Below are 27,035 nucleotides of genomic sequence, written 5' to 3'. Positions count from 1 at the left end.
TGGAAACAGACACTCCCTGTGGACGTGGACACCGGCCACAGCCAATGAGAGGGAACAGAGGGGGAATCTACGGAGTATCCGGACCAGGTTTACGAACCTTGTCTCGGATTTCCTCGGCTTGCTGGAGCTCCAGGCTAATGTTGTGGATCTTCTCTACCAGCGCCTGTCTCTCTTCGAGGGCTTCCCTCCGGTCATGGTCTACGATGTCCAGGAACACCTTGTCTGTGCTGGCAAAGTTGTTCTTTGCCTGCCAGGAGGACAAATGACAGAAATAAAGTGTGAATCATCCCAGTCTGAGTGAACAGCAGGAGAATTGAGGGATTGGTGGATATATGAGGGAATCATTTATTAGGAATATTATAGGAAACATCAACCCCCCCCACACACACACACACACAAACAGACACAATAACCCACACTAACCTAGACACACACACATTCACACACATGAACCCATACACATCGTGGCCCTGCACTATGAGGAAGGTTGAATCTACCTGAGATCAGTAAAGCAGCCCACCCGTGCCATGCGCCGCAAGTGGTTCACCTGCAGGAAGTGCTGCAGCTCCTGGATGGTGGCGCGCAGTTGCTGGTTGTCGAGGTGCAGCTTGCTGATGCTCTGCTTGCTGGGCATGCTCTCCATGTCCTCTCGCAGCTTGCTGGAGAGCCTCCGGGCCAGCAGGCACTCCTCCTCCATCCCCGCCAGCTTGCACCTCATCTGGTCGTTCTGCAAGACAGCCCATCGTTACCGAGAAGCCGGCCAGTCTGCCCTGGCTCCCAGTCTGACACAAGCAATGTAATCAGAATCAGAAACAGAAACAGGATCGGAATCGCAATCGCAGTCGGAATCAGAATTGGAATCACAATCAAAATTGGAATCGCAATCGGAATTGGAATTGGAATCACGATCAGAATCGGAATCGCAAGCGGAATTGGAATCACAATCAGAATTTCAAACAACAGAATCAGAACCAGATTTGTTGTCACTGATATACGTATGCTTTAGAGCAGCAGTACAGTACAATACATGAAACGTACTATGAGTTGCAAAGTTAATCCACTCGCACAGAGTAAGATGGCAGTGACTCAGACACAGTGGCCTCTCTGGGGTCAACCAAACATGTTTTTTTTCTTTTTTACAATTGCAAGATACTGCTGGACATAAGGAACTTCAGCTACTGCAGGTCGTGCTGCTCATTGGCGGGGGAGCTGGACTTGGTGCAGTCTGTGTTACTGCCTGCTACTGGAAGGCATCTGAGTTGGTGCGCGAAGGCGGTGTGTGGTTTGACAGCCAGTGATTGTCTTGGATGTTTTTCTTGTGATTGTAAGACCCTGCTGGACATTGGTGTTGTAACATACTGCGAGTCCGGTTCACTGATTTATTGCGAGGGAGCTGCATGGCCGCATGCTGCGGCTTTATCTGTTGCAGACGTGTTGGAGGGGAGTGTGGCACGGCACCCATACTGGATCGGGGGGCTGGCCCCTGCCATCAGCCCCACCCCCCAGTGTTCACTTGGGAGAAGATAAGCCGGACTGGGTGCGTGCACATACATCTGTCTGTGGCTGCTGACACCTGCTTGTTCACTGCTATCGTTTATTGACATGTATGGCACAACTTTGTGGGCCGAAGGGCCTGTATTGTAGGTTTTCTGTGTTTCTATTGTCATGTGTGAAGCCAAGCAGAGCTGCAGAACGGATGATGCTAATGAGAGAGATAACGAAGACAATGGAGAAACATTCAAAATGCCAGTAAGAGAGAAGAGAGGGATTAACGAGAAAGAGACACAATTCAGATGTTGGTGTCTGCCACAGACCGTTTGCTTTGAACCTGAACTGTTTGAAGTTTGATGGACAGGTGATACCCCATCAGGGGGATAAAAATAGCGGGTTTGCTAAGGCACAACACACATGCCACGAGACCCTGGAAAGAGCAGTGTGCCCCACAAGTTGGTGGGAGTTTGGAGGACCGATTCGCGGGAATCGGTCAGAGACTCACAGGGTGTAAAGGTACGGTGGGTGGGAACCTGGTGTGTGTCTGCCCTTACCTGGGTGCCGGGTTCACAACGGAAGAATGATCGCATCCGGAACGGAGAGGTCACAGTCGGTGACCAAAGCTGGACCAGAAGGCATCGAAAGGTTTGCCTGAAACCAACTGCATCTCTCACACTCTCTCTCTCCGACAGTACAACAACAGCGATTACTTCAAACTGCACTAGACTGAACTGAACTCTGCTTCACCTTAAGACTGATCATTTTACCCCTAGACTACAATAGAGCTTGGTTGATTCCTGTTACCCTAGTTCTGTGTATATGTGTGTATTATCATTGCTAAGCTGTTACATTTATATCCTTACGATTAGTGTACTGTATTACTTATTTCTTTAATAAAACTTTATTAGTTCCTAGTAATCACAGACTCCAACGAGCGTTCCATTTCTGCTGGTTTGGCAACCCAGTTACGGGGTATGTAACATAAGCGGGGATCTTGTCTGCGATTTTGAACACTAAAATTGGGATTGGGTAGATTGATTGGGTTAAATTCCCGAAAGAAAAATAAAGGATCAAACAGCAGAAACAGAGGTTGAGGAATTTCTAAAGGCACCAATCTTGGAGGCATTAGAGGATGCCAAGAAATCAGACTTGGTGACTGTTGCAAAACGGTTGAATCTTTTTAAGGGGAAGCAGACAACGAGGATAGTGGTGATGCACAGAGCTATCGTTCAGCATTATGTATCTAAAGGTGTGTTTCCCCACGGGGAGCTGGAGGTGGTGTCTATCAGCAAACCTGGTGGGGAGGCAGTGCAGCTGCAGATGCAGATGGAAAAATTAAAGGCTCGAGCATGAGTTCCGAGTAAAGCAGTTAGAACAGGAAGAGAAGCAGCTAGAACGGGAGGAGAGAGAGAAGCAGAAGGAAAGGAAGTTTGAGCTGGAAAAGTTAAGGATAGCGCTCGAGAGGGGCAAAATGCCGGACCAAGGTGGAGGGTTCAGGGTGACCCAGGAGGTTAGGTTGGTTCCCCATTTGAGGAGGCCGATGTTGATCGGTACTTTCTACATTTCGAAAAAGTCACTGCAAGTCAGGACTGGCCGAGGGATAAGTGGGCTGTTTTACTTCAGAGCGTACTTAAAGGAAAAGCTCAACAAGCTTACTTGGCATTGTCAGCAGAAGATGCCCAGAAGTATGATGTGGTGAAAGAGGCTATGCTCAGGATTTATGAGTTGGTCCCGGAGGCATACCGGCAAAGGTTCCGGAATGTGAGGAAGCAGTGGGGCCGCACGTATTTAGAGTTTGCCCGTGAGGTGCAGATGTATTGTGAGCGTTGGTGCGCCTCGAAAGGGGTCACTGGAGATTATGACAGACTGCTACAGCTAATACTGATTGAGCAATTTAAAGGTTGTGTCCCTGAAGGTATGAGGCCCTACCTAGATGAGAAGGAGGCAGAAACCTTAGCCGCAACTGCTAAGTTAGCGGATGAATAGGCGTTAACACACAAAGCAAAGTTTACCCTACCAGAAGGGTAGTCGAGAGGGCGGAGAAAATCCTCTGGCAAAGCCAGAAAGTAAGCTGGGGACTAGTGAGAAGGATAAGGAAGACCGGGAGCAGTTTGGTAGGAAGTCTCCTGGGGTCGTATGCTATAATTGTGGGAAAGCCGGTCACTTTGCGTCCAGGTGCTTTGCCCCAAAGAAGGAGACGGGGAAAGGGAAAACAACGACTCCGACTGGCTGTATTAAGCAGACAAACAAACCACTAGGGGAGAAGAGGTCTGATAAAGTTCAGGAAGGGCGTGAGAAGTTTATTTCAGCCGGATTGGTGTCAGTGAAGGAAGAGTCAAACCCAGTTCCTGTACGGATCTGGAGAGACACTGGGGCTTGTCAGTCATTGATCTTAAGGAGGGTGTTAGACTTTAGTTCAGAGACCGAGACTTGGGAGGTTAGTGTGATAAAAGGCATTGGGAAAGGGACTGAAGCAGTACCTTTGCACCAGATACACCTAAAAAGCGACTTGGTCTCCGGACCGGTCACGATAGGGGTGAGGCCCGAACTACCGATGGAAGACGTGGAGGTCTTACTCGGTAACGACATTGCAGGTGGAGATGTGTACCCAGCAGTAAAGCTGACGAGCAAGCCTGCCAGGACTGAGGCCCCGCCCATGGACTCACAGGTTTATCCCGTTTGCGCAGTGACTCGGCTCATGTCCAGAAAGGCTGCCGAAGCAAATGTAGATTTAGCTGAGATGATTTTACCAGCCTTGTACCAGGAGGGGTTAGAAAGTGGGAAGAAGGAGCATAGTGGAGCAGAAGGAAGTGAGGGAGTTGAGGTAGATTTATCATTAGCGTGGAAGGAATTTATACAGGCACAGGAACGTGAACAAGTGTTTCAAGTGGGCGATAGGGTCTTAGTTCTGTTTCCAGTGGTAACCAACCTCCTCCAGGCGAGTTTCCACGGTCCGTACAAAGTGATTAAAAAGATAGACTCTTTGAATTATGTTATTGAAACGCCGGACAGATGTAAGCCGACACAATTAGTACACATTAATATGTTAAAAGCTTACCACGATAAGAAAGCAGATCTAGTCGGTGTTATCACAAAAATAAATGAGGCTGGGGTGCCAAATGATAAGGGGAAAACCCATCTTGAAAAGATAAATATGATGCCGACCAGATTGGAGAACTCTATTGTTTTGGCCAACTTTGCTGATAAGGTCTCTCACTTAACCCCTGAACAGAGCGAGCCGCTGATAAAGCTAATTAACTGGCATGCAGATGTATGTCCGGATGTCCCGAGGCGATGCAAGGGGACGGTACATGATGTTGTCGTTACATCAGATCAGCCTATTAAGCAACACCCCTATAAGGTGAACTTGGAGAAGGGCAAGCTAGTGGAGAAAGAAACTGAACACATGATAGCCACAGGTATTCTTAGGCCATCCAAATCGAAATGGGCGTCCCCCTGTGTGGTTGTCCCGAAACACGATGGGAGCATACGATTCTGTACAGATTACAGAAAGGTGAACGCCATCACAAAAACTGATGCTTACCCCATCCCAAGGGTAGACGATTGCATCGATAAAGTGGGGAGAGCTAAGTACATCACAAAGATCGATTTGCTGAAAGGGTACTGGTGTGTTCCTTTAACCGACCGGGCTAGAGAAATCTCAGCATTTGTCACTCCATCCGGGTTATATGGGTATAATGTTTTACCCTTTGGCATGAAGAACGCCCCAGGGACCTTCCAAAGGATGATTAGTTCAGTAATAAAAGGGTTAAAGCACACAGAAGCATATATTGACGATTTAGTGGGAGGAGCACATTGTGGCAGTAGAGGAACTGTTTAAATGGCTGTCTGAAGCCAACCTGACAGTGAACCTCACGAAAAGTGAGTTCGGCCACACTAAGGTCACATATCTGGGGTATGTGGTAGGACAGGGGCAGCTGGCACCAATGCAGGCTAAGGTGCGGGCTATCTCTGAAGTTCCCATTCCAACGGACAAGAGGGCCCTGAGAAGGTTTTTGTGGATGGTGGGGTAGTATCGGAAGTTTTGCAAAAACTTTGTGGATATTACCCTCCCTCTTACTAAGCTCTTGCCGAAGAATGAGAAGTTTGTGTGGAACCACCTTTGTCAACAAGCCTTCGAGAGTCTGAAGGCAATTCTGTGTCACCCTGCATTGAATGCGCCTGACTTTTCAAAACCCTTCTCCTTAGCAACAGATGCTAGCGACGAAGCGGCCGGGGCGGTGCTGTTGCAGACAGACAAAGAGGAAATTGAACACCCAGTGGCTTATTTTTCTAAGAAGTTTCATGTCCATCAGAGAAATTATTCCACTGTGGAGAAGGAATTACTGGCAATCGTACTGGCATTGCAACATTTTGAGGTTTATATTTGTCTGGCACAGAAACCACTGATAATTTACACTGATCACAATCCATTAGTGCTTTTGGCCACAATGAAGGATAAAAACAAACGCTTGTTAAGTTGGAGCCTGGTCTTACAGGAATTTGATATAAAGATAAAACATATAAAAGGAACCGACAATGTGATTGCTGATTGTCTGTCCAGGTGTTAAAACTTAAAGTTCTCTGTATTAGCTGAATAGCTGATGACTACCTGTATATTAGTGTGTATCTTATAATGTGCATTCATGCCCAAAATTTTTACCCTGGCAAAAATCCTTTTAAGGGTGGGGGTGTCATGTGTGAAGCCAAGCAGAGCTGCAGAACGGATGATGCTAATGAGAGAGATAACGAAAGACAATGGAGAAACATTCAAAATGCTAATAAGAGAGAAGAGAGAGATTAACGAGAAAGAGACGTTTGCCACAGACCGTTTGCTTTGAACCTGAACTGTTTGAAGTTTAATGGACAGGTGATACCCCATCAGGGGGATAAAAATAGCGAGTTTGCTAAGGCACAACACACACGCCATGAGACCCTGGAAAGAGCAGTGTGCCCCACAAGTTGGTGGGAGTTTGGAGGACCAATTCGCGGGAATCGGTCAGAGACTCACAGGGTATAAAGGTACGATGGGTGTGAACCTGATGTGTGTCTGCCCTTGCCTGGGTTCCGGGTTCACAATGGAAGAATGATCGCATCCAGAACAGAGGGGTCACAGTTGATGGCCACAACAGGATCAGAAGGCATCGAAAGGTTTGCCCGAAACCAACTGCATCTCCCACTCTCTCTCTCTCTCTCTCTCTCTCTCTCCCCCCCCCAACGGTACAACAACAGCGATTACTTCGAACTACACTAGACTGAACTGAACTCTGCTTCGCTTAAGACTGATCATTTTACCCCTAGGCTGCGATAGAGCTTGGTTGATTCCTATTACCCTATTTCTGTGTATATGTGTATACTATCATTGCTAACCTGTTACATTTATATCCTTGCCGTTAGTGTACTGTATTACCTATTTCTTTAATAAAACTTTATTAGTTCCTAGTAATCACAGATTCCAACGAGTGTTCCATTTCTGCTGGTTTGGCAACCCAGTTACGGGGTACGTAACACTACGTGTAGGTGCTCTGTGCGCCTTGTGCTGAGTGATTACGGGGACCGTGTGTTGAACCCTGGACCCGGAAGAACACTGCTTTGTTTGGCTGAATTCATGGGTGTGCATGACGATTAAACTTGAACTTGAACTTCACACACACACACACACACTCACACACACACACACACACACACACACACACATTCACACACACACACACATTCACACACACACACACACACACACACACATTCACACACACACACACACACACTCACACACTCACACACACACACACACACTCACACACACTCACAGTAACACACAGACACACACTGATTCACACGCAGACAGGTATTACTGCAGTGCAAGCCTTTCCCATATGTTGGGAGGGTGGGTCAAACACTAGCTCATTAATAGGGACATGGATCAAACTCCCTCTCTGGCAGCCTGGTACCTCACCTCGAGCTGCAGGTCTCGGTTCCTCATCGCCACAATGTTCTTCTCTTCGTGGAGCTGGGCGTGCTTCATTGCCAGCAGGTAGCTGTCCTCCCTCAGCTTGTTGAGTTGGTTGTTGAAGGCCTTGAACTCTTCCTTTAGCTTGCTGTAGCGCTGCTCAAAGCCCCTCAGTGCCTGGGCCTGGTGGCCGAGCTGCTTGTTGGCCTCCTGCAGCTCCTCGCACTTGCTCTGGAGCTTGTGGATCTCCACATCGCGGTCCTTCAGCTGCTTCTGAACCTTCACGGCCTCACACATCAGGAACTGAGTCAGTCCCTCGTAACCCTCCTCCACTACAAGGAGAGAACACAGGAGACAAATGCCATTCAATAATGTTACACCTTTAGTGAAGATTGTGGCATGCAGTAGTTGGGCTGAATTTTAATTTTTAATTTCAGAGATAGGGCACAGTCCCAGGCCCTGCCAGCCCAACGAGACAGAGCCCCCCAACCGTACCCATCTGACCAAATACTATACTTACTGGTACACCTTTGGCATGTGGGAGGAAACTGGGGCACCCGGAGAAAACACAAACTGTCAAGGGGAGAACGTACAAACTCTTTATCAAGAACAGCAAGATTTGCACCCGGGGTCGGATTGCTCACACTCTCCAAAGATGCGCGGGTTAGGGTTAGTGAGCTCTGAGTTGCGGGCACGCTATGTGGGCCCGCTGGTAGCTTGGCGATTCTTGTTGGCTGCCAAGCACAATGCTCGCTGATTTGATTTGATGCAAACAACACGTTTTTCTGTATGTTTTGATGTACGTGGTAACATAAATATTTTTACTCCTCGAGCGGTAAATCAAGCCAACCTCATTATCTTTAACGATCGTGTTGCCCTGACAGGGACTCAGGGGGTCAGGCAGCATCCGTGGAGGCAGTATGTTCCACATATCCACCAATCTCTGTGTAAAAGATTTACGATGATACTTCTTCCTTACTTACTGCCCGTTAAACCACTGGCACTTAGGACAGCATTGAAAGCCCTCCATCTCTGTACCATCACACACAGATGTAACAGGATCCTTCATTGCTGCTTTCATGATAAGAGTGAGCAGCTTCAATTTCCTGGGTGTCAACATCTCTGAGGATCTACCCTGGACCAAACTTATTGATGCAGCTGCAAAGAAGGCACAACAGTGGCTATATTTCATCAGGAGTTTGAGGAACATAGAACAGTACAGGCCCTTTGGCTCACAATGTTGTGCTGACCCTCAAACCCTGCCTCCCATATAAGCCCTCACCTTAAATTCCTCCATCTACCTGTCTAGTAGTCTCTTAAATTTCACTAGTGTATCTGCCTCCACCACTGACTCAGGCAGTGCATTCCACGCACCAACCACTCTCTGAGTAAAAAACCTTCCTCTAATATCCCCCTTGAACTTCCCACCCTTTACCTTAAAGCCATGTCCTCTTGTATTGAGCAGTGGTGCCCTGGGGAAGAGGCGCTGGCTATCCACTCTATCTATTCCTCTTATTATCTTGTACACCTCTATCATGTCTCCTCTCATCCTCCTTCTCTCCAAAGAGTAAAGCCTTAGCTCCCTTAATCTCTGATCATAATGCATACTCTCTAAACCAGGCAGCATCCTGGTAAAACTCCTCTGTACCCTTTCCAATGCTTCCACATCCTTCCTAGAGTGAGGCGACCAGAACTGGACACAGTACTCCAAGTGTGGCCTAACCAGAGATTTATAGAGCTGCGTCATTACATCGCGACTCTTAAACTCTATCCCTCGACTTATGAAAGCTAACACCCCATAAGCTTTCGTAACTACCCTATCCACCTGTGAGGCAACTTTCAGGGATCTGAAAGTTTTAGATCAACTTTTAGGGTTAGGAGACTTGGTACAACACCAAAGATATTCAGAAGTTTGTCCAGATGTACCACAGAGAGCATTCCAGCTGCCTACATCACCGTCTGGTGTCAGGTGAGGGGCTGGAGGGCTGCTGCACAGGATCAAAACAAGCTGCAGAGAGTTGTAAACTTAGTCATAGTCATACTTTATTGATCCCGGGGGAAACTGGTTTTCATTACAGTTGCACCATAAATAATAAATAGTAATAAAACCATAAATAGTTAAATAGTAAAATGTAAGTTATGCCAGTAAATTATGAAATAAGTCCAGGACCAGCCTATTGGCTCAGGGTGTCTGACCCTCCAAGGGAGGAGTTGTAAAGTTTGATGGCCACAGGCAGGAATGACTTCCTATGACGCTCTGTGCTGCATCTCGGTGGAATGAGTCTCTGGCTGAATATACTCCTGTGCCCAGCCAGTCCATTATGTAGTGGATGGGAGACATTGTCCAAGATGGCATGCAACTTGGACAGCATCCTCTTTTCAGACACCACCGTCAGAGGGTCCAGTTCCATCCCCACAACATCACTGGTCTTACAAATGAGTTTGTTGATTCTGTTGGTGTCTGCTACCCTCAGCCTGCTGTCTCAGCACACAACAGCAAACATGATAGCACTGGCCACCACAGACTCGTAGAACATCCTCAGCATCGTCCGGCAGATGATAAAGGACCTCAGTCTCCTCAGGAAATAGAGATGGCTCTGACCCTTCTTGTAGACAGCCTCAGTGTTCTTTGACCAGTCCAGTTTATTGTCAATTCGTATCCCCAGGTATTTGTAATCCTCCACCATGTCCACACTGACCCCCTGGATGGAAACAGGGTCACCTGTACCTTAGCTCTCCTCAGGTCTACCACCAGCTCCTTAGTCTTTTTCACATTAAGCTGCAGATAATTCTGCTCACACCATGTGACAAAGTTTCCTACCGTAGCCCTGTACTCAGCCTCATCTCCCTTGCTGATGCATCCAACTATGGCAGAGTCATCCGAAAACTTCTGAAGATGACAAGTCCATCATGGACACCAGTCTCCATAGTATCCAGGACATCTTCCAGGAGCAATGCCTCAAAAAGGCGGCATCCATCATTAAGGGCCCCCATCACCCAGGTCATGCCCTCTTCTCATTGCTACCATCAGGGAGGAGTTACAGGAGTCTGAAGACACACACTCAGTGATTCAGTAACAGCTTCTTCCCCTCTGCCAAACGAATTCTGAATGAACATTAAACCTATGAACATACCTCATTACTTCTTTATTTCTATTTTTGCACTACTTATTTAATTGAACTATTTAATAGATATATATTTAGGGTAATTCACATTTTTTCCTATGATACGTATTGCACTGTACTGCAAGCCCCAAAGACAACAAATACCACTCTTAGTCTGGCCTCTACCTTTTGACCAGTTTGGCATGGGTGACCCTACCAAGAGCCAAAGCCCAAGGCCCTGACTCCAACCAACAAGGCTCTCCGGGTCATCAAGGCATGTGATCCTTCAAACCCTATGACAAGGTTGTAGTCTTCTTGGTGGTTATTTTCCTCCAATCATCTTAACATTACGCTCTCCCGTGTTAGCCATCAGTAGTAATCTGGACACAAACGAGAGAAAATCTGCAGACGCTGGAGGTCCGAGCAACACCCACAAAATGCTGGAGGAACTCAGCAGGCCAGGCAGAGTCTATGGAGAAGAGTACAGTTGACGTTTCGGGCTGAAACCCTTCCACCTACATTTACTAAGCTAATTGAAATTAGTCAATATGAAACTTTAACTCTGTTTCTCTTTGGACAGATGTGGCATCAACTGCTCAGTTTTTGCAGCATTTTTTAAATTTTCTATAAACAACATGCTGGTGGCGTGATAGTGTAGCGGTTAGTGCTGTTGATAACCATTGTTTTTTTAAAATAATAATTTTTATAAGGGTAAATAAACTCTTCTCGGGCTTTCAGCCAGGTTCAAGTATCAATTCTAACTGATTTTTCGATGGCAAACTGTGCCATCTTCTTCAGGGATGGTGTCAGGGCATGTCTAGTCCGGTGGTATTTATACCCCCGTAGTCCGTCCCTCCTGATTGGTTAGTCCTCATTCAATCAGGTTTCTGCTCTCCTACCTTGCTTACAATTGAATTCCAGTTCTTACTTAGAGCGAGACCTTGTCTTTGTAAAAATTCTTTTTCTTTAGTTTTATTTCAATGGCTTCCTTTACCAGGCGGTCCCAAAAGCCATTGGCGCAGCACAGTAGTCTTGCTGCCTGATTGGATGAGGACTAACCAATCAGGAGGGATGGACTACAGGGGCACAAATACCACCAGACTAGATATGCCCAAGCATCTTCCCTGAAGAAGGTGGCAGAGTTTGTCATCGAAACCTCGGTTATAATCGATACCTGTAGCCGGTTGGAAGCCCAAGGTGCATTTATTTGTCATATACACTGGGAAAGCACTCATGCCTTTTTCACTTTTTATAAGCTTTGTATTTTTTAACAAACTCATGTATTTTTCACTGTATGTGGTGGTTCATCCCCACTCACTGGCAGAAAGCGGTATAGCAGCTAAACTAACTTTTCTTCACCTTTGTCAATTCTCATTGGCTAAGTATTAACACATTACCCACGGGATGTAATTGTTTTAATTATGTAACCTATTAACTAGTTTATTTCTATTCAAGGAATTTCTTATCTCAACGATAAAAGTGATAGATTTTTCAGAGATACCACCCTATATTCTTTGTTGTTCATTTACCTCTTAGCTTTCTTTCTCAGCTCCTCATTTAGTTTCCTCACTATTTGCATGTTTGTTTGTACTCTAAAATAAACAACCATTAGAATTAAGATTGCCCATCGTTCCTGACTCCGGAAGAATCCTAAGGATCAGAAAATAAACAGGGATCCAACAGCGCATCGCTTTACAGTGCCAGCAATGACCAATTAGAGCTCAATTGCTGTCGCTAACTGTAAGGAGTCTGTACTTTCTCTCCATTACCGCATGGGTTTCCTCTGGGTGCTCTGGTTTCCTCCAACATTCCAAAGACGTACGGTTAGGGCTAGTGAGTTGTGGACGTGCTATGCTCGTACTGCGTACATGGCAACACTTATGTGCCACTCAGCACCATCCTCTGACTCGATCTGACGCAAGCAACGCATTTCACAGTATGCTCCAATGTTTGATGCAAATGTGAAAAAGAAAGCCGATCTCTTCCATCGCAAAATGCCCATTCTCCACCACACGGAACAAGGTCATGACCAATTTCCCTCCACTGATCGAGCTGAGCAAACGTCAGTCCAGGGGAAGATCAATAACTCCACAAACAAACATCATCAGTCTGAACAAATGCATTTTGGTGTAAGTTTAATAACTGGCTCACTAGACAGTGATGAATACTTAACGGTAAGCAGTGGTTAACTTACCAACTAGCACCGAACAACATCTGGTTGGTTCCTTGCCTGTGATTAACTTGTACAGTTCAGCGTAGTAAAGTTCTAGGCAGTCGAGGAAGGCTTGGTAACCAAGCTTACCACGGGAACGCAAGATGTCCAGAAGGCGGCCTGAAGGGAGGAGAAAGACTTGCTGGTGATGGAAAGCCTTGATAAATGTAACTGGTTGATTATTTTCACAAGTGCAGAGATACAGGGAAAAACTTTGTCTTGAAAACCACCCTTAAGGTTTTGAAAGGCAGTAACAGAATGTAGAAAATCATAAATACAAGAAAATATTTTATACTTTATACTTTATTGTCGCCAAACAATTGGTACTAGAACGTACAATCATCACAGCGATATTTGATTCTGCGCTTCACACTCCCTGGATTACAAATATTAAATATTAAAAATAGTTAAAATTACTACATATTAACATTTTAAATTATAAATCATAAATAGAAAATAGAAAAATAGGAAGTAAGGTAGTGCAAAAAAACCGAGAGGCAGGTCCGGATATTTGGAGGGTACGGCCCAGATCCGGGTCAGGATCCGTTCAGCAGTCTTATCACAGTTGGAAAGAAGCTGTTCCCAAATTTGGCCGTACGAGTCTTCAAGCTCCTGAGCCTTCTCCCGGAGGGAAGAGGGACGAAAAGTGTGTTGGCAGATGCTTGGAATCCTGAGCAACACTCACAAAATGCCGGAGGAACTCAGCAGGTCAGGCAATGAATAATCTACGGAAATGAATAAGCAGTCAACATTTTGGGCCGAGTCCCTTCTTCAGGACCGAGAAGGAAGGGGGAAGGCCCCGGAATAAATAAGTTGGTGGAGAGGGGATCGAAGATAGCTGGAAGGTGATGGGCGGGAAAGGTCAAGGGCTGGAGAAGAAGGAACCTGACAGGAGAGGTGAGCGGACAGTAGGAGAGAGGGAAGGAGGAGGGAACCCAGAGGCAGGTGAAAGGCAGCTGAGAAAAGGTAAAAGGCTAGAGTGAGGAATAGAAGAAGAGGGGAGGGGGAGGGAAAGAATGTTTACCAGAAAAAGAAATTTATATTTATGCCATTAGGTTGGAGGCTACCAAATTCAGTGGCTGGATCTGCAAAGCAACGTCAGTGTCTTTCCTCGGGCCAACATTGTCATCCCTGCTACACTGGGTCCGTCACGTCATTGAGACTTCCAGAACAGGTACTGCATTTCAACCTTTGAATGGACATGGTTTTATCGAGTGGACAGTCAAAATGATGAAATATAAAACATAGAGCAGTACAGCTTAGGCAGGGCTATTCAGCCCACAATCTGTGCTGAACTAATTAAACTAGCTTAACTAATCGCTGCTGCCTACACATCACCCATTCTCTGCACAGTCATGTGACTTGGAGCCTCTTAAACGTCTCTGTTCTGTCTGCCTTCACCACCACCCCTGCCAGTGCATTCCTGACACCCACTACTCTGCACCTCTCGTGGTGTCAGAGAGCACTGCAGCACAGAAACAGGCTCTTTGGCCTACGTAGTCCATGTGACCTGATGTCCTGCCTAGTTCCATCTACTCACACCTGCCCATTGCCTTAGATTCCCCTCTCATCCCCCCTGAGCTCACCCACCATCATCGTAAATGCACGCCTCTTAGTATTAGACATTTCGGCCTTGGGAAAAAATATTCCTGCTGTCTACTCCATCTAGCCTCTCTAAATCTCTGTCGGATTTCTCCTCAGCCTCTGTCACTCCAGGGAAATTGACTCGATTCCGTCCAGCTTCTCGTTACAGCTCAAGTCCTCTAATCCAAGAAGCATCCTGGTGAACCTCTTCTGTGCCCTCTGTGAAGCCTTCACGTCCTTCCTGGAGAGACCAGAATTGAAATCGATATTCCAGGTGTGGCCTAACCAGAGTTTAAACCACCCTTGCAAAATATTTGCCTTTCTCCTCCACATCGTCTCAAAGCCCCACCCCATCAACCAACGTTGTGTGTTATTAAGCTGTTCCATATCACACTCTGTTTGCTAACACTCCTGAAGAAGGCCATGCTTGCCGAGATAAGTGAATGGTATCAGTCTCCTTCCAGTCTCTTTCTCACCGGAAATGTTTTCCAGTAAACATTTTTTCCCTCCACTCTCCCCTCTATTCCTCACTCTAGAAGGCATAGATTTAACGTGAGAGGGGATATATTTGAAGATGAGGTGACGGACAGGTTTTTCACACAGAGGGTGGTGGGTGTATAGAACGAACTGCCAGAGGAAATGGTAGACAGAGACGTGGATAAGAAGGTGTGGAGGGATATGGGCCTATCATGACCAAAGGGTTCAAAGTTCAAAGTGCAAAGTACACTTATCAACAAAGTATGTCAGTCAGTCAGTCAGTCAGTCAGTCAGCGGGTGCCGTCCTGATTCTGGGGTTGGTGGCTATGCACCTCCATCTTCTTCGATCTTGCGACAGCACCGAGTACAGCCTCTCCTCCAGTTTGTTCTTGCTGGCCGCCTTGGCACCGCCCGCCGCCACCCCCGCCGAACTCGAGCCTGAGGCCGTGTCGGCCTCCAGCCGCGGCTGCTTCTTCGAGCTCGGCCCTTCCTTAGGCGGAGGCCTTGGGCAGGTCCAGGCACACGGTGCAGCATCCAAGCTCATCATGTCTCTTCTAACTAGGTAGATAGCGTACGATTCGTAGATACATGGTAAGGCTTTCGTCTCTTCCACGGAAGATGGCCGTTGGCTCACAAGGAGCTCATCCGCCCTTTGTCAGGACTTGTTTTTATCAGGTCCTGCTGGGTGTCCTCACACCCTCCTCACCAGACTAAATCCAGTGGGGGAACCGGCCTAAGTCGCCGACCACTTGACCACCGCAAAGTATGTATAAATTATATAATCTTGAGATTCATCTCCTCACAGGCAGCCACAGAACAAGAAACCCGAAATAACCCATTTAAAAAAGACCAACAAACTCCCAATGTGCAGAGAGAGGAATGAACACACACTTTGTGCAAACAATAAAAGTAAGCTACAGCATTCAGAATGAAAGTGAGCCCATAGTCACGCAGCCCGGAGTGGCTGGAGCAGGCCCACAGCCTTGGCCTCAGTTTATCACACAGCGGGGCAAAACGCTGTGGAGTTTGCAGGCACGCAGACCGGAGCAGGCCCACAGCCTCGGCCTCACTGGAGCAGAGAGTGGAGCAGTGTGCAGAACCAGCCCGACCCTTGCCTCCAGTCAGATCACCCTGCTTTTTCAGTCCACCCGGCCTGGCGTTTAAATCATCTAAACACTGGGCTGTCCCTCGCGCTAGGACCCGGGCTAATCGCTGGGACTAGCTCAGGTTGGCAACTTGGATGAGTCTGGTGGTAGAGCCTGATGCTATCACTAAGTATCTAGGGAAGCACTTGACCTACTGAGGCAGTGAAGGATGCGGACAAAGTGTTGACAAATAGGACTAGCACAGATGGGAGCTTTGCTAGCCAGCGTGATGGTGGTGGAGAGCAGGGCATATTTCTGTACTGAAGGACACAATGGCTCTATGAGAAGAACATTCTGCCCATCCTGCTTGTCCTAGCCCAAGACATTGAAGCAGTGGGGGGGTGGGACGGAATATCACTCCACCCTTGGGCAATGGCTCACAGTTTCCCAGGGACTCAGTCTGGTTCTGCCTAAACACAGGGAGGGGTTTCTGGTCTGTTCAGGCGGGAAACTCCCAAAAGAGGCAACCGGTCAGCGAGCGAGCAACTAACTTGCACGTGTCCTGCGGGAGGTCAGCAGATGCGAGTGCAGGATCTCATCCTCGTCCTCCTCATCGATGACCTTGCACTGGCGGAGGTAGGCGGTCAGCTTGCTGGGGTTGATGGTCTTGGTCAGGATGTGACGCTTGCTCTCGATCTTCTCCCACAGCTTCTCCGCCTCCGCCTCCGCCTCCTCCGGGCTCAGGCCTGGGCCGCAGTCCATCGCCTCCTTCCGCACTGCAAGAGACAACAGAACCACTGGGTCAGTGAGGCACAGCAAGAGCCCGCAATTCAAGCACCTGTTGTGGAAAGAGGAGACCCGTATTTACACAGAACCCTTCATCACAGACAAAAGTGCCTTAGAGCCAGTGTACAGTGTTCCAGTGCAGCCAGCACGGCAGCCATTAAAGTACATAGCAAGATCCCATAATCTGTAATGTGACCATAACCAGAAACTATGTCGAGGCTGGGGCACCTCAGGCTACAGCCCTCCCCTCCTCCTCCCCCTCTCCCCCACCTGGCACAATCTGTCCATCACCCTTCACCCCTCCCCGGTCCACCAATCACCTCAGGCTACAGCCCCACCCCTCCTCTTTCTCCCAGCCCTCTCCCCTCTCCATTCTCTGTTCCGTTGCATGGGTTTGACCTAAAGCATCGATGGGTTTTCCACCCCCCCACCCCACAACCGACCCAGCAGGTTGTTTGATTTATAAACTTCAGCACTACAAGTCATTCTTGGGGAATCCTGGTCCAGAGTCACAAAAGTTTCAAGTTAAGATCCAATTCTGAAATTTATAACATGTACATTGAAATAGATAGTGAAATGTTCCGTTCTTATCAACAACCAACACGCACAAGGGTGTGCTGGGGGCAGCCCAAGAGTATCGGCACACATTCCAGTGCCCACCATGTTTGGTGGAACACCACAGAATACAAGCAATGAAACAACAACAGCTAAACAAGTCCCTTTCCTTCCTCCCAGCCATGCACATACACGGTCCCTTAACCCCAGGACAAGCCTCCAGCTCCAGCTTCCAGCGTACACAGACTCGGGTCTGCTGAACCCTAGGGCAGGCCTCCAGCTCCAGCTTACATTGTCTCAGGCCTGCAGACCCCAGGCGTTCACCTCCCCAGTGGCCTCGGGCCTGCAGACACCAGGCCTTGACCTCCCCATTGGACCTGGTCCTACAGACACCAGGCCTTGACCTCCCAGCGAATTCAGGCCAGCAGACACCAGGCGTTGACCTCCCCAGGTCACTCAGGCCTGCAGACACCAGGTGTCAACCTCCCCAGTGTACTCAGGCCTGTAGACACCAGGCCTTGACCTCCCTAGTATTCAATAGGTTTCAGTGAGACCCCCCCCCCTCATTCTTCCAAACTCCAGCAAGTGCATGCCCAGAGCCGTCCAATGCCCCTGATATGTTAACCCTTTCAGTTCCATGAATCTCCTCTGGACCTTCTCCAATGTCAGCACATGCCAGTATAATCTACTCCATCTTGAATAATATGCTTGTAAACAAGTCCACATTCCCATCTCGCCCACATAAACTTAGACCATCTCCCTTGCTTATCCAATATCTATCTATATCTACCTTAAAACTATTCCTGGACTGCTCCTACCAAACTGTAATGGAATTCCAGGACTCATTCCCCTCAGAGGATGAGCAACCCTTCTCAATTCTGTCTTAAGAAGGCAACATCTTAAATTTACACAGGATTACACGTTGATAGTGTGTTTAAGAAGGCATTTGGCATGCCCTGCCTTTACTAGTCGAGGCGCTGAGTTCAAGAGTCAGGAAGTTATGTTGTAGCTTTATAGATCTCTGGTTTGGCCACATCTAGAGTATTACGTACAGTTCTGGTCACCCCACAGACGTCGAGGCCTTGGAGATGGTGCAGAAGATGTTTACCAGGATGATGCCTGGATTAGAGGGCACATGCTATAATGAGAGTCCTCCAAGGAGACCACAATTAGGTCATAGGGTTTGGAGGTTTGTGTGCCTCAATGACCCGGAGAACAATGCTGGCTGGAGTCAGGGCTTTATGCTTTGGCTCTTGGTGGGGTCACCCATGCCAAACAGGTCAAAGGGTAGAAACCAGACCAAGAGTGGTCCTCTGGGCCTCCTGGTTTGGGGGTTCAGTTCAGGACTGACAACACTGACTGGTAAAGTTAAACTGTTAGAGAAACAGCAATAAAGAACTTCTACATTTAAGTGTGATGGTATTCCTGAGTCTCCACCCGGGACTTGCATGACTGACAGTAGTGAAAACTGAGAGGAAGCTACTGACACGATGAAGGAAGCCCTGACCACCGCCAGAGATGGAGGACCTTCATTGTTGCCCTAAATGCCAGTGGTGTAACAGGCAGTAGAGGAGAGCAGAGCTATAACAAGAGATTGGACAAACTTGGAGTGGTGGGGGCTGAGGGGAGATCTGATAGAGGTCTATAAGATTATGAGAGGCAGAGCTAGAGTAGAAAGGCAATATCTGTTTCCCAGGGTTGAAATGTCTGACACCAGAGGGCACGCATTGAAGGCCAGAGGGGGTAGGTTCAAGGGGGATGTGAAAGGCATTCTCTTTCTACACAGAGAAGGGCAGGTGCCTGGAGTGGACTGCCCATGAAAGTGGCAGAGGCAGATACATTAAAGTCTTTCAAGAGATGCTCAGGTAGACACAGGAATGTGAAGGAAATGGAAGGAGATGGACGTTGGGTATACCAGTGGATTCGTTTAGTTGGCCATTCAATTACTATTATAATTGGTTTGGCACAACCTTTCGGGCTGAAGGGCCTGTTCCTCAGCTGTATGGCTCTATGTTTTAATCAATAGTGCCTAGTTATACATTTCTGCACAAGAAGAAAAGTCCTTCCTACATCCTCCTGTCAAACGCCTCAAAATCTTAAACATTACAATCTTCGCCTTCCACTCTTCTGTTCCTCAGTGAAGACAAGCTCGGCCTGCCCAACCCATCCTCATAATCCATTCCAGGTGTGAATTTAAAAACTTTCTTTGAACTGCTCACAGTTCATATTTGTTAAATAGGAATCATTTATTGATCTGCTGAGGTCAAAGTAAAGTTATCATCAAAGTGCATATACGACCCCGAGATTCATTTTCTTGCTTTTATAGGAAAATAAAGGAATATAATAGAATTTATGAAAAACTATGCAGAAACGGTGCGTGACAAAGAACCAATTGGCAAAAGAAGACGGATCATGCAAATAATTTTTTAAAAAGTTATTTATGGAGATACAGCGCAGAACAGGCCCTTCCGGCCCTTCGAGTGACCCTCGATTTAACCCTCACATAATCCCAGAACAATTTACAGTGACCAATTAACCCACCAACTGGTACGTCTTTGGACTGCGGGAGGAAACCAGAGCACCCGGAGGAAACCCACACGGTCACGGGGTGAACGTACAAACTCTTACAGGCAGTAGCGGGATCTGAACTCGGGTTGCCTGTACCGTAAAGCGCTGTGCTAACCACAATGCTACTGTGTTCCTTTATAAGTCATACTGAGAACATGTAGAGTCCTTAAATGTGAGCCCGTAGGCTATGGAATCGGTTCAGAGTTGAGGAGGGTGATGTTATCTCTGAATGTTCATGAGCCTGATGTTTGTGGGGCAGGAGGGATCTTGGAAATAGTTTCACCATAGTTGCAAACTGAAAGCGAGTCGGGGCTTGTTGGAGGCCAGTGCAAAACAACGTGTCACTTCTCACTGCCGGTAGCTCCCGCAGCCGCTCGTGTGAACTGGGTCAGAGCGACACGGTGAAGGAAACCATTGAAAATGCAAACACTGGGGGGTCAAAGTGGGGGTGGATGTTCTGAGGGAGCTCTGATGATTGATAACGCAGGACAAGGCAGCCCTAAACCCTCACGTCCTGGTCCATCTACGTATAAGCCAAGGCCAAACAAGTACACCTACGCCTGTACTTCCTTAGGAGGCTAAAGGAATGTGGCTCCTAATGAAGGGTCTCAGCCCGAAATGTCGACTGTTTACTCCTGTCCGCATATGGTGCCCAACCTGCTGAGTTGCTGCAGCGTATTGTGTGTGTTGCTCAAGATTTCCAGTATCTGCAGAATCTCTTGTGTTTACATAAAAGAGACATCAAACCTGGCATCCTAGGATTCAGGGTGTGGTGGGGGAATGCTAAAGCAGTCTCCAAAACACAGCGTTCAACATGAAAAAATCACAGTGTCAGCATACTACACAGCAGCTGCGCTGTGTGTGTGTGTGAACACGCCTGGGTAGGCAGTGCCATCACTGCAGACCCCTACCACCCAGGGCATGTCCACTCATCGAGGGGACGGACAGGAGCCCGAAGACCCACACTCAACGTTTCAGGGACAGATTCTTCCCCTCCACCACCAGGACACATATTTTTCTCCTCTTTTTGCACTACTTTACATTCTTGTATGTGTATATCTATCGATTTAGATTAGATTAGATTAGAGTATGAGGACACGCAGTCCTCTTTTATTGTCATTTAGTAATGCATGCATTAAGAAATGATACAATGTTTTTCCAGAATGATATCACAGAAACATATGACAAACCGACTGAAAAACTGACAAAAAACACATAATTATAACATATAGTTAGTTATTTATTTATCTACCTATCTATATATATGTATATACAGTATATATACATACTGTAATTTATAGTTTTTATTATTATTGTTGTCTGTTTACTATTTAAGTAATATTTGAGTAATCTTGTATATACCTTGTTTGATTAAGCATTCTTGTTCGTTTAAGTAATTAATTACGGGTTATATATAAAAATACATGAATTGCCTGCATCATCACGCTACCACACCATACGTGCGCACCTTGTTTAAAGTAAACATAAAGTTAGACCTGTGTTCTCAGACTCCCGTGCCTTCCTTTGAATTAGTTTAATGTTCTGAACTGACAGAACATAACACTAAGGTATTGCATTGTAACAACAACTTCCACAATGTACGCCGGTGATATTAAACCCGGTTCTGAGACACTTCGCTGTGCATCGAGTCACGTAAAGTCAAGTTGACCGTCATGTGCACGAGAGCGCTGCAGTGTGCGTACAACGTACAGGTAGAGGTCCTTGCCTACTTGCAGCAGAGGGGAACCATTCTGTCTCTGACAGGTCACGAGCATCCTTCAGGTCACAGCGCAGAAACAGGCCTTTCAGCCCATCTTATCCGTGCCAACCGAGACAGGTTCTGAATTAGTAGGGGTATCGAAGGTTAGTGGGGGAAGGTAGAGAATTGGGTTAAAAGGGATAGTAGATCAGCTGAATGGGCTGAATGGACTTTATTCTGATCCCATGTCTTATGGACTTCCACTCAGTGGCCACTTCATTACGTACACCTGCTCATTAATGCAAATATCTAATCAGCCAATCCTGTGGCAGCAGCTCAATGTGTAAAAGCATGCAGACATGGTCAAGAGGTTCAGCTGTTGTTCAGGCCAAACATCAGAATGGGGAAGAAATGTGATCAAAGTGACTTAGACCGTGGAATGATTGCTGGTGGCAGAATATCTCAGAAACTGCTGATCTCCTGGGATTTTTTTTATACACGCACACACGAGTCTCTAGAGTTTAGAGAGGATGGTGCAAAAAAAAGCAAAATAAATATCCAGTGAGTCGCAGTTCTGTGGGCAAAAATGTCCTGTTAATGAGAGAGGTCAGAGGAGAATGGCCAGACTGGTTCAAGCTGACTGGAAGGTGACAGTAACTTAAATAACAGCACAGTCCGCTGAACCTCGAAATGGGTGGGCTACGGCAGCAGAAGACCACACTGGGGTCCACTCCTCCACCTAATGAAGTGGCCCCTAGTGTGTGTGTATGTGTGCTGGTCTCAGCCTATATCCCTCTAGGTCTTTTCTATCCATGTACCTTTCCAAGTTCTTTTAAATGTTGTAATTATAATCCCTCCTGGCAGCTTGTTTTACCTACCCTCCACACTCTGTGTGGAAAAAAAAATTGCCGATCAGGTCTCTCTTAAATCATCCTCAGCCCTCACCTTAAATCAATGCCCTCAAGGTTTAGCAGACCTCCCACCCTGCAGGAAATCATTTCAGGGAGGTAGCACCCCCGCCTCCCCGCAATCCCATATCCTCGCCCCCCCCCCACCCCCGTCAACCTCCAAGGGTGTATGTAATACTTCGTTCAGTGATTTTGTCTAATTTGTAAACCAAGTTGGGTATATGCAGCAAATGTGACATTAAAATATGTACTTATATTATATTATCATGTTTATTCTATTACAACTTTAAGCAAGTCTACAGGGAGTTTGGCCTCATCACGTAGGACATCGATAGCGTAGTTTCTTGGCAGCTAGCCATCTAGTTCAAATCAGGGGTCCCCAGCCTTTTTTGCACCGTGGTCCAGTTTAATATTGACAATATTCTTGCGGACCGGCCGACCCCAGGGGTGGGGTGGGCGGGGCGTGTTAAACGCGACTGGAATATAGGAATATAGCAATCGCCTCTGATCTGGGCCGACATTTACATGCTGGGCAGCACCTAATTAATCAGCTTGTTTATTTCGGCTTTTTTCTTAAAGATGTGCTGGGTGCATCCTGGCCACCGCTGTTGCAGTGTATTCTTCGCGGCTCGGAGGTTGGGGACCACTGAATTATAAGTCACTTATAAGTCAATAGCATCATAACATTTTAAGTAACGTTTGGATATTAAACACACAGCACATATTTTCCTCGTATGAACATATAAAATCATTGCAACACACCAATATCGGTGAATCAGTGGGAGCCCTGGGCTTGTTTTCCTGCAACAAGACGGTGCCATCGAATGATGATGGGAGACAGTGATACTCGAAGGCGGTTCCTTATGTCCAGTCTATTCCGCAATTTAGTTTTCGTTGCAGTCGTTGCAGAAAACTCTGCTTCGCAGCGATATGATGTTGGAAATAGAAGCACCGTTTTCAGTGCTTTCATGGCTATCTCAGGAAATTCAGCCTTGACTTTGATCCAGAATGCTGGCAGAGATGTTATGTCAAACATACTTTTCAGCCCGTCGTCATTTGCAAGCTCGAGGAGTTGATCTTTTTCCCGTGCTGACACGGATGATTCACCGGGGACATTCACAAATGGGTCATGGACCCATTCCTTTGCATGTCTTGGGTCACTGATGACCCCGCGTATGTTAAAATTCAACAGTGCGTTACAGGGAATGTGGAAAGGTGCGCTGACTCATATCGCCAAATCATATTGTTTCCTCGCGGCCTGGTGGTTGGGAACACTCTTAGCACGAAGAGAGACCAATCAGGATGCTCGCTCTCCCTCTCAAAAAAATCTATTTCCGGGATATTGTATATAACTTCCGGGCGTCAGGGAGCCGCTATCGATATGCGGGAGACTCTCGGAACTTCCGGGAGAGGTGGGATGTCTGGTTTAGACTCCTCTACCCTGGGAAAATGCTCCTTGTTCTTCTCCTCACATGGCAGCTCCTCAGCTTTACAATCAGGTTTCAGATTTATTTATTTATTACACGTACGTGGAAACGCACAGTGAAATCTGTTTGCATTCACAGCCGACATAGCTATAGATGTGCTGCGGGCAGCCCGCGAGTGTTGTCTCACATTCCAGTGCCAGTGTAGCATTCCCACAATGCTCGGCAGGACAACACAGGGCACAACAAGCAACAAAACAGCAACAGCAAAACAAGGCCCCGTTCCTCCCTCCCTCCCACAAACACCGATGGGCCTCCAACTCCAGGACAGGCTTCCGGGCCTTCAGTCTCCAGTCTTAGGCCATTAAGCTCTGATTTCTAGACTTCTGAATGACCTTTGTGCTTCAGTCTTTGGTACTGGCCCCCAGGCTAGCTGATGACGGGACCCCGAACTCTGGGTTCGCTGACTGACAGGCCCTCGTTCCCCCCTCCTGCCTCTTCTCCCTTGCTGCTTTAGATTTTGGTATAAGTCTCTGTGCCTTTTACCTTTGCCCAGCTCAGTTCTGGAGAATTTCTGGGTTTAACAGGGATGCAGAAGAATACCTTACATCCAGTGACAAAGAAACTTTAGTCAACTGTGCATCAGCCTTCAAACCCCACGATTCTGAAGTCAGTAGAAATGAAACATCCACATTCACAGACCCTGTTCTGGCATCCAAAAGCACAGTTCATTTTGTGTACAGTTTTTTCTAGAGAGGAAGCGTGGAACAGGCTCTTCCAGCCCTTTGAGCTGCGCGAACGACCCACCAATTTAACTCCAGCCTAATCACGGGGCAATTTTAAATGACCAATTCATCGGCCAACCAGTACGTCTTTGGACTGCAGGAGGAAACTAGAGCACCTGGAGGAAACCCACATGGTCACGGGAAGGATTGTACAAACTTCTCACAGAGGACACCAGAACTGACCTCCGAACTTCGACGCCCTGGGCTGTAATTGTATCACGTTAACCACTATGTGACTTTAATTAGTATGAGTATCATTTCCTGTACGTAAGCTGTTTTTTTAATGTCACTTTCTGTGAGAGCTAATTTGGATTTCACTATCCTGGTGGAGGGTCTCAGTCTGGAGCGTCGACTGTCTATTCCTCTCCATAGATGCTGCCTGACCTGCTGAGTCCCTCCGGCATTTTGTGTGTGTTGCTCTGGATCTTCAGCCTCTGTGGAATCTCGTCTGTTTCCGTTAGTCACTTCCACCCAGTGAGTATTGACTGACCCCCTCCCCCCAGCACAAGGCTTAGAGATGACAGCCTGAAAAACCTCTCTTTGGACTCTCAGCGTTCCAAGCCCCGTGGCTGGAACAAAGTCGTACACATTTTGCAATTTACCAGGCAACAATCATTGGCTTGACTCACAGGAAACACACAGCCTTAGTATCACATACAAAAAAAATGCTGGAGGAACTCAGCAGGTCAGGCAGCATCTATGGAGAAGAGTAAACAGTCGACTTCTCCGAGTCCCATCTTGGTGAGCAGTCAACCAGCTTTTCCCAGCTTACCTGCTGTATGGAGCCGGGTTTGAGCAGCTCCTCAGATCACCAAAGGCAAACTGCTTTTCCTTTATGCTGTAGCTGACAAGCGTGACTGGGCAGGCAGCCTGCGAACGGCCGGTGAGCTGCTGTCTGACTGACGCTGAGCTGAACTATGCAAGGCAGGTATTCAGGAGAAGCTGGAGGTGTATGCTAACCACTCCCAGAACTCACTGGAGATGTGAGTGCGTCCCACATCCAGAGAACAGAGTGGGTGGTGTAGAACTGTCAGAGTCATAGTTAATTGCAGATTAGAAATGATGTCAGTCTGTCCCCGGGAATGCAGGTCGTAATAACAGTAAGGTAAAGCAGGGGGAGGGAGCTGTACACCTGAGAGTGATGTAGGCTCACACACTCTGAATTACACCCCGTTTCCTCAGGGGAATTTTAATAGTGTAGCAGTTAGCACAACACCTTAATGGTTCGGGGCATTGGAGTTCAGAGTTCAATTCTGATGTCATCTGAAATAATCTGTTTGCCCTCCCTGTGGGATGTGTGGGTTTCCTCTGGACTCTCTGACTTCCTCCCACTGTCCAAAGACCTTCCAGATAGTGGGTTAGTGGGTCATCGTAAATTGTCCCGTGATCAGGCCCGGGTTGTTCTGCAGCGCAGTTCAAAGGACAGGAAGGGCCGATTCTGTGCTGCATCTCAATAAATAGTTTAACTAATTGTGAGAGGGTAGGCAGTCACAATCTTCTTCCCATGGTAAAAATGTCAAATACTTAAGCATATGCACTTAAGGTGAGAGGGGGAAAGTTTAAAAGAGATGTGTCGAAAGAGAGAGGAAGATAGAGGAAGAGACAGAGGAAGCAAAAGAGAGAGATGAATCTGCAGGGAATAGAGTGAGATGGATCATGTTCAGGTAGAACAGATTTAGTTTCATTTGACATTGAGTTAGGCAGAGTCATTATGAGCTGAAGAGCTGGTTCTTGTGTCGCACTGTTCTGCATTCGCTAATACCCAAGGTTTTAGGCTTACTATTAAATCCGGATCATTTATAGGGATGTTCAATTCGAATAAGCGATGCTGCAGATTGTGACATCGAAACAGTGAGCTGTTGGTCTCAGCTCTCGCTGTGGCAGGAGGATCTCTCTCTCTCCCTCACCAGTGAAGGAGAGCCTGTCTGAGACGTCAAAGGGTTGGGATGGACAGGGGGTTTTTGATGGACTCTGGGGGGGGCTTTGCTATTGCTTGCAGGGTGGCTGAGGGGGGTGTTGATTCTTTTGCTGGAGCAAGTGTGGGGAAGGGGAGGTGGACGGTTGATGCATTCTCTGTTGCTTGTGCATGGGAGAGGGGTTTTCTGTCAATCGTTCTTTGGGGTTTTCTTCTGTTTTGTGGATGTCTGTGAAGAGTAAGAACTTCAGGTTGTGTACTGTATACGAGGAAGGCAAAGAAGAAAATATATGGACACTGCGAAAGAGCTAACAGATCTAAGTGTGCGAGATATCATTGAAGCTGCGAGGGATCAATCGATGTGGAAAGCCATGATCGCCCAAGCGTGTAACACGCAAGGCACATGAAGAAGAAGAAGACTGTACATTGTATACATTCTCTGACATTCAATTGAACCATTGAAATAGCATTTGTTCCTCTGCAAAAGGACGC

General features: G+C 47.2%; 1 protein-coding gene across 2 annotated transcripts in view; it reads right to left on the bottom strand.

The window, feature by feature from the left end:
* LOC134354135 (caspase recruitment domain-containing protein 11-like) overlaps positions 1-25,559 on the bottom strand; it is a 79,160-nt gene extending 53,601 nt beyond the window's left edge. For both annotated transcript variants that reach the window (XM_063062936.1, XM_063062937.1), the window contains exons 1-6: positions 25,401-25,559; positions 16,455-16,679; positions 12,740-12,877; positions 7,448-7,773; positions 548-727; positions 98-247 (exon numbers count right to left, since the gene is read on the bottom strand). In XM_063062936.1, coding sequence (XP_062919006.1) covers positions 98-247; positions 548-727; positions 7,448-7,773; positions 12,740-12,877; positions 16,455-16,665 — 1,005 coding nt within the window. In that variant the 5' untranslated portion in view covers positions 16,666-16,679; positions 25,401-25,559. The remainder of the gene's footprint in view (positions 1-97; positions 248-547; positions 728-7,447; positions 7,774-12,739; positions 12,878-16,454; positions 16,680-25,400) is intronic.
* Positions 25,560-27,035: the final 1,476 nt, after the last annotated feature.

The sequence above is a fragment of the Mobula hypostoma genome, chromosome 11 (assembly GCF_963921235.1).
Source record: "Mobula hypostoma chromosome 11, sMobHyp1.1, whole genome shotgun sequence".
NCBI classification, from domain to species: domain Eukaryota; kingdom Metazoa; phylum Chordata; class Chondrichthyes; order Myliobatiformes; family Myliobatidae; genus Mobula; species Mobula hypostoma.
Note: the sequence above shows the minus strand (reverse complement) of the source record. Positions and strands in the feature narration are given on the sequence as shown.